At 42.8% G+C, this 8,004-nt stretch overlaps 1 protein-coding gene across 6 annotated transcripts; it reads right to left on the minus strand.

Moving 5' to 3' along the window:
- Positions 1-1,247: 1,247 nt before the first annotated feature.
- Positions 1,248-6,364, minus strand: LOC120434063 (WD repeat-containing protein 19-like). Of its 6 annotated transcripts, none has more exons than XR_005608917.1 (10): positions 4,396-4,472; positions 4,124-4,238; positions 3,445-3,920; positions 2,992-3,362; positions 2,761-2,919; positions 2,489-2,603; positions 2,082-2,206; positions 1,831-1,938; positions 1,686-1,742; positions 1,248-1,543 (listed from the first exon to the last, which is right to left on the minus strand). XR_005608917.1 is itself a non-coding variant. In XM_039601517.1 (9 exons), the coding sequence occupies exons 4-8, from the start codon at positions 2,780-2,782 to the stop codon at positions 1,714-1,716; spliced, it is 399 nt and encodes a 132-aa protein (XP_039457451.1). In that variant the 5' UTR covers positions 2,783-2,919; positions 2,992-3,362; positions 3,445-4,238; positions 4,396-4,472; the 3' UTR covers positions 1,248-1,543; positions 1,686-1,713. The 6 variants fall into 6 exon arrangements, 3 of the variants coding, with proteins under 3 accessions (XP_039457451.1, XP_039457454.1, XP_039457452.1); XR_005608918.1 differs by having other exon boundaries at positions 3,445-3,961; XR_005608919.1 differs by having other exon boundaries at positions 2,992-3,075; positions 3,193-3,362; positions 3,445-4,238.
- Between the last annotated feature and the right edge of the window lie 1,640 nt (positions 6,365-8,004).

Below are 8,004 nucleotides of genomic sequence, written 5' to 3' on the forward strand. Positions count from 1 at the left end.
GCCTAGATGTGACGGACATAGAAGTGTTTGGAGATGCAGAGACTAAGAAGTCAGTTTGTGTTTTATTCCAGCATTCTAATGAGGGCTTGGTAATACTGTCCTGCAACGTTATAGAACTGTGTAGACTCAAAAATGTTTCTCTTGTTGGAGATAGTTTGCCATATTGAGATGTAAGATTTATGAGTTATAGTATATGAGTTGAAAGTTCAAAAATTGCTGAGATGTTTGTATATTTTCAAGGTAAATACAGTAAGTTCACAGTAACTGAGTGTCAAGCGCATGTAGTCCACTGGATTGTATATTTACAATAGAACACATTTTTGGGAAAAAAAAAAAAAAAAAAAAAAAGAAAAAGGAAATTCATTTTTACAGTCCGAAGTTCACAGTATTTCATGCTGAACCTGAACAAAGTTCAGTTTACATGTGAACATGTAAAAGTCAATTACACTGTTGATTGAGACAAGTCTGGAGCCATAACTTGCTTATGTCACGGCGAGTGAGATGAGCCGTGTGGGAAAAAAAGGAGGATCCAAACAGGCACTTGTAAAGGTGTGGGTGGTTTATTAAACACAAAAGTATAGATGGACAAAATGGTAAACGGAGAACTAAACTATACTGGGATAACTAAACTACTGAGCCCGAACAAGAACACGAACCTGAACATGAAGGAAGGGAGACGATGGTACATGAAGATAACAGCAGGGAGAACACACAGATGAAGCAGGGTGGATACACAGACGGACCAGCAACTACAAAGACAGAAGACGCGACTTAAATACACAGAGAAACACAGGGAGATTACACACAGCTGGGGAACCCAGCTGGGCGTAATCAACAAGACAGACAGAGGTAAAACTGAACACACTCACATGAGACGCAGACCTTCACAATAAAACAGGAAACAAGAACACAACACAAAGACGCAGACTCGACACTGAGAGACAGACAGAAAATGACACATGAAACTAAACCCACACAAAACATGAGAACACAAATCCTAAACACAAATAAACAGAAACATGGAACTCAAATAATAATCTATCACCATCATAATCATCACCACCACCAGTATACAGGAAAAACCCATCATTCAAAACCAAAACATAACTCCAAAAAGCTGGGTCGAACTGACCCAGAACCATGACACACTGCACCCGACGATGTTCTGATGACTTGTGAGCTTCAGGGGCCTGCATCACCTGGAGGCTCCGGGCACTGTGGGTGACTCCGCCTGGTTCCTCCTTCGTCTCACCAGGTGTGCTTCCTGCGCACTGTGATGCCAACCCCTTCTCCTCACACTTCATTTTGGCCTGGTGGATCCGCAGGCCATGTCGGTTCTTGCATATCTTGACGCATATGCATTCCGCGGTCGTTGTCATATTACCATTGCCAAGTGTCATATTTTTTTGATCCATCCGGTGGGATTCTCTTCCACCCCCCCTCTCGGGAATCCCTGGGGGCATATTTCCGGTAGGTTGAGTTGTAGCTTTAGTGGGATCTTCCTCTCGGAAGATGCAACTCGGGATGCCACCCCTCGCTGCCCCTATGCCGTCAGGGTTAAAAAAAGAAAGTATAAAAAAAAAAAAAAAAGGAAATTTGGACATATTTAAATACACTATATTTTATATATTTATGCACACACACACACACACACACACACACACACACACACACACAGCTCTCACCGTCTCAATCGCCATGTTTTCTTCGGTGTTAGTGTACAACAAGAAGCGCTTCAGCGCCTGACAGTTGTCCAGAAAGAAAAGAGCCGTTTGAATAACAGGAGTCATAAAACTAAACATGACTGATGAGTGAATTCATTGCTCTTACTCTGCTGTACTGTCCACACTTTTGAAAGAACTTCAGCCTGCAGGTGTTTCTTTTCTCCCTCAAAGTAGAGAGCGATACACTGATAGTTCTCCTGTGTCGCCTCAGAGCCTGATGAACACAAAACCCACCAGCCATGAAACAACAGTGAAAACTACACATAATTAAACAGAATGACACAAAGAGAAAACAGCTCAGGCCTCGAGCAAACACAGCAAAAGGGAAACAGTTCAGATTTCCAGAAACAGGCTGACCGATGATGTCTGCGTAGACCTCCATCTGTTCGTGGTGCTGCGCCAGCTGGAAGGCTTCGTCGTTGCAATGGGATAAAACCAGGAAGTGGATGGCTGAGCCATAGTCGTTAGACCGCAGAAAGAACCTGGGGTGCGCACAAACAGACAAATGGAAAAAAAAATTAAAAATAATTCACCAAGCAGAAACAAACAGAGCTGACAGAAAATGAATGACCACCAATCCTAACAGGAATGAATCCTTAAAGCCTTTAAACATCAAGTACGTCGTGTATTTTCATGTTGCGAGGTAGTTTGAGCTTTACGGACACAGGGTTAACCAAAGCAGAGATCTCGAACGGGCCAATAAAGGTGGGAGTGAGCTTCTTGGATTCCGCCCTGACGGGAACGAAGCGTGTGGAAAGCCATACCTTTTGTCCAACAGCACAGGCGGGGGTGGAGGACCGATGGCGGTCAGCAATGCGTTTATTACGGTCCTTGGTGCGTAATAACGCAGCCCGGGTGGCCCTCCATACCCGACGACACCTACACAGATGCGTATAAAATAAAAATAACACGGTACTGCCAATGTTTTTGTACACTCAGTGCCTGTAATTTGTTAAAGCTGTAAAAGCTGTCCCTTTTACAGTAAATGTTAAAAAAGTGAGTTATTTGTTGGATTTTCAGGTCAGTAAAATCCTACCTGGCAACCATCTTTGCTCCATCGATGCTCTGCATCTCTCTGGCGATGCGAACAGCTTCTTCTGGTCTGTTCAGGTGGTCCAGCAGCACGCGGATCACATTGTCTCAGTCCTTCGCGCTCTCGTAGGCTCGTGCCGCATCCTTGTATCTGTGCGCACAGCTGTCAGGATGTCAGGTTCCCTTTCAGCGATCTACACATCACAGCACACAGGTACACAAACTAACAACCTACTTGCCATCCGCCTCCTTGGCCTTTGCATACTGCAAGTGAATCTTGGGAGAAGAGACGTTTGGAAGCAGCTCTCCCACCTTCGTCCTGAGAAAGAAGCAAAATTGTCAGGTTTTAGTTAATGGACTCAGGCGCAGACCGGGAATCCTTGCAGAGTAGACAGTCAGTTTATTAACACAAACGACACCAGGTGATACTATGTACAACTTGCTGGAGGGAGGGGAGGGGGATCCAGGGCTCCGGGGCATGTGAGGGGAAGGACTGAAATCAGACACACTCCAACGAATCTCTCTCCTCTCTCCACAGCGGGGTAACACAAATCCACTCACTCGTCCACCCGGTAACAGGCAGGCAGGGAAAGGTCCGGGGTAGATCTGTACACAGAAACTAGAGTTAACGACGAACAGACGGAAACAACTTTACAGAATTTAACTCACTAACGGCAGAGTGACTGACGCTGATAGCTCAACGATCCAGCGACGAGTAACACAGTGCTGCCGTCTTAAATAGGCCTTGCGATCACCCAGATAGGCAGCAGGTGTGGAGATGGCAGGTGTGTGGGCCAGGGGCGGGAGCCCATAATGAGCACCGCCCCGGCAGGTGCGAGAGAGAGAGAGGGAGAGCAAAAAAACAACAAAACACATGTTGCCTAATACAGGATCAGCTGGTGAGGCACAGGGACCATGACAGTACCCCCCCCTCAACGGGAGCCTCCCGGCGACCCACCAGGCTTACCCGGATGCAGGCGATGGAACTCCCGCAGCATGCGCTTGTCCAGGACAGCCGCCCGAGGGATCCAGGACCGGTCCTCCAAGCCGTAGCCTTCCCAATCCACCAGGTACTGGTAGCCACGCCCCGGGCGCCGAGAATCCATGATACGGGTGATAGAGTAGGCCGGCAGACCATCCACGAGCCGGGGGGGAGGAGGGGGCCTGGAAGGAGGGCACAGAGGGCTGGACTGGAGAGGTTTAATCTGAGACACATGGAAGACGTCGTGTATTTTCATGTTGCGAGGTAGTTTGAGCTTTACGGACACAGGGTTAACCAAAGCAGAGATCTCGAACGGGCCAATAAAGGTGGGAGTGAGCTTCTTGGATTCCGCCCTGACGGGAACGAAGCGTGTGGAAAGCCATACCTTTTGTCCAACAGCACAGGCGGGGGTGGAGGACCGATGGCGGTCAGCAATGCGTTTATTACGGTCCTTGGTGCATAATAACGCAGCCCGGGTGGCCCTCCATACCCGACGACACCTACGCAGATGCGTATAAAATAAAAATAACACGGTACTGCCAATGTTTTTGTACACTCAGTGCCTGTAATTTGTTAAAGCTGTAAAAGCTGTCCCTTTTACAGTAAATGTTAAAAAAGTGAGTTATTTGTTGGATTTTCAGGTCAGTAAAATCCTACCTGGCAACCATCTTTGCTCCATCGATGCTCTGCATCTCTCTGGCGATGCGAACAGCTTCTTCTGGTCTGTTCAGGTGGGTGTCCCAGTCCTTCAAGGCCTCGTAGGCTCGTGCCGCATCCTTGTATCTGTGCGCACAGCTGTCAGGATGTCAGGTTCCCTTTCAGTGATCTACACATCACAGCACACAGGTACACAAACTAACAACCTACTTGCCATCCGCCTCCTTGGCCTTTGCATACTGCAAGTGAATCTTGGGAGAAGAGATGTTTGGAAGCAGCTCTCCCACCTTCGTCCTGAGAAATAATAAATATACAAAATAAAGTGAAATCCAACCAAGATGATGAGAAACGTGCTGATTGGATGTGTTTGTCAAGGTGTGTTCATATTTGCCTCACCATTTTTTGCAGCGAATGTGGAGAGAGAGGCTGCTTTGTCATAATACTGTCCTTTTTCATAGAGCTGAGCAGCTTCAGAGTATTGCTGTGATAAAGAAAAAACACACACAGATGAAGATATGAACAAGACACACCACCTCTGATCTGTAAATGCAGTCGTCCCCATTTTTCAAAGTCTGACAAACAAAGCAAGACAGACTTTGACTAAAATATACACAGCATATGTTGTGTATATTTCGGCTTATAAAACTGGTAGAGACGCAGCTGAGACTCACTCCAACAAGGTTTTCTCCGTTATCAGTCATCATAATTTTACCATCTCTGTGCAAGTCTGCAAATTTCTTTATTAAATCATAAGATTTTTAAATTCATCAAGTCTCTCTGTGCCTGGGTCCTCATCACAAAACATGGCATCACTGTTTTGTACATTTTAACACAATTCAATCCCCACATTTGTGAAGGAAAGCAAAACACTTTTTTGAAAAGTTTGTAACAAAACCATCAAATCTGGTAAAGGTTATTTAAATGCTGCAAAAGAAGAATTGATTGGAATAATAAAAAAAAAAAAACATATCCTAACCTTAATTACTGGAGGAGAATAATAAATGATGCTCATAGTGAGTAAAAAGTAAACTGAGTGCATTTTTTGGACAGAGATTCACTTTTAATGTGTATGTATAATATAATACAGATACATAAAAAATATACTCCAAAAACAGAAGAGTCCGTGAAATGTACAAATGTATAAAATATTAATTAAAAAAATTATAAAAATGGAGGCAACTTTGCCCATGGTACAGTGTATACAATGTATGAAAATATCTTTAGAGCAGATACTACTATGGCTCTGCAGATTTTTCCTTTTATTTTAACCTCATTCTGACTTAATGCGCTTACTTTTTAATGTGACTTTTCATTTTAGTAACAGATTGGAATTATGTGTTGTAAGATTTATGGGTTTCATGCTTTCATAGTGGTACTTGGGAGAGCTTGACACTTTCTCAGGTGGTACACACTGTAAAAAGTTTGAGAAACACTGATAAGGTAAGTGTATGTGTGCTTTTGGAAAACATTTAAAGCTGCTGTACAGAATCTTTGAAATAAGTCAGCTTAAAACATTTTTAGAATATAAACAGAGCACTCTGCTTCTCTTTACAGCTCCTCACTCCACCAGGGCACCGTTTGGCATTTTCTGATAGTGCGCAAATGTGGTGCATGTACTGCGGCAGTCATACAGACAACTAGATGGTCCAAAAGTTGGCCTACCTATTATTGGCTGAGGTTTTAGTAGAGTTGTGGCTGAACCACATAAAAATATATCATTAATTTTAATCTCCCCAATCAATGATAATTTTATGTTGGAATGTTGTTGAAGAGGGTCAAAAATGTTTCAACCCAGTTTGTTTTGCAGATTCTGTATAGCAGCTTTAATATAGGGAGAACGCAACTTCCAGATTGCATGAGTAAAATTAGGGTTTTTTTCTTTGTCAGTTTAACAGTTTCTGTTTTGCCTTTCACTATTCCCTGTCTGTTTACCTAGTTCTTCCTGACCTTGTACTTTCTCCTCACGTTCCCGTCTTTCCTCTCTCCCTCTTTGGACTGACAACCATACACAAATAGATTGTATTCAATTAGATGAAAAAATTACATTAATATGAAAAAAAAATACTATTAAGATCACTAATAAAAAAGTCCTCTCTCAGTGTACTTTCAACCAAAAGGGAAATAACCAAACCACATGTACATCTAATAAAAGATATAAATATTGAAACACTGATCCAACATTATCCTTGATTGATAGCTATACTTTTGTTGTTAAACTATTACTGTAGCGAACCCCCCCGAATGAAGGATGACACTTTACTGATGATGTTTTGAAGGTTTAATGGCAGTAAACCATCAATCTCACCCAGGGCTCGCAAAATTTCAAAATCCCTGGTAGCCCTTCGGGCAGGGACTCTTCAGTTTTTGGTAGCCCAAAATAAATTTAAGTAGCCCGAATAAAAAAGGGAGCAATTTTTTTATGTTTTGTTTCCGTTACAATATTATACATTAAAGTATAATATTGTAACGGAAACAAAACATTAATCAAAAAATTGTTGAAACACAAATTACAACATTGTATAAAAATTACAATCATCAACTCAAATACTTGGTTCTAATTGAACAGAAATTTCTATGAACTTGTAAGAACTGTGTAGAACATGAATCAGTCTGTGTCAGGTCCTGAATTTGAAATTTCCACTGAAGTCACGGATAAGAAGCAAGTGGAACCAAGATCTAGGCCATTTGCTTTTTGAAGTTTGCAAAGACTGCTAAATTTTGCCAGTGGTAGTTCACTCTTTGCAACATAGTAGGCTGTTCTAAACAGATTTTTCAGGTTGATTATTAGAATGTTATTTGCAATTGGTGTTTGTTCTGGGAAAGATATTGCAGACTGAGCGATAATGCATTTCTTGCATTTCTCATGGGTTCTGATGGGGGCCTTTCTTAAAATTACTGGTCCCAGTAACAAAGGCACTTGTCCACTCAGAAATCGAGGGAAACCAACAACACACCCGGCAGAACATTATGTTATTTACACGGGTGCACATAAGTGGTCCGCATTCGCTGTCAAAATAAAAGACACGCACCAGATAAGAAGTTGCAATGCACGTTTGCGTCCATATAAAAGGCACTGTTTTTGTCTGCTAGAGTGGGATTTTCACGGCACATTCTGCACCAAATCTCCGTGCGTTCATCATTTGTTCGAAGCCAGCTCACCTCCTGCAACCACTTTTCCGAGAATACGCGCTTCTTTTGTGGTTCTCCATCTGACATTTCTTTGGAGGTGGAGGAACACCAAAGTAATTGTTTAAAGGAGCTTCTTCGACATCTTTAAGAGTTCTAAACAAATGCCTGTCCTCCTCCAGAAAATTATGTACGCAAACACGCGTTGCAACTTCTTATCTAGTGCGCGTTTTTTATTTTGACAGCGAATGCACACCTGTGGACCACTTATGTGCACCCCTGGTTATTTAGCTTGTCATATTGCAGCCACAGAAATTCTTTTGTCCATGAAACCATAAAGCTGCACTTTCTTTTTGCCTTATAGTCTGATTTGTCATAACTTTTCCGTTTTGTGGTAAGCTTTCCTTTGGCTGTCACTTCTTCACCCTGACCGGTCTTATTTGGCTCAGCAGAACTAAAATATATATCCTGCTTCTTTTACAC

The sequence above is a fragment of the Oreochromis aureus genome, linkage group 17 (genome assembly GCF_013358895.1).
Source record: "Oreochromis aureus strain Israel breed Guangdong linkage group 17, ZZ_aureus, whole genome shotgun sequence".
NCBI lineage: Eukaryota > Metazoa > Chordata > Actinopteri > Cichliformes > Cichlidae > Oreochromis > Oreochromis aureus.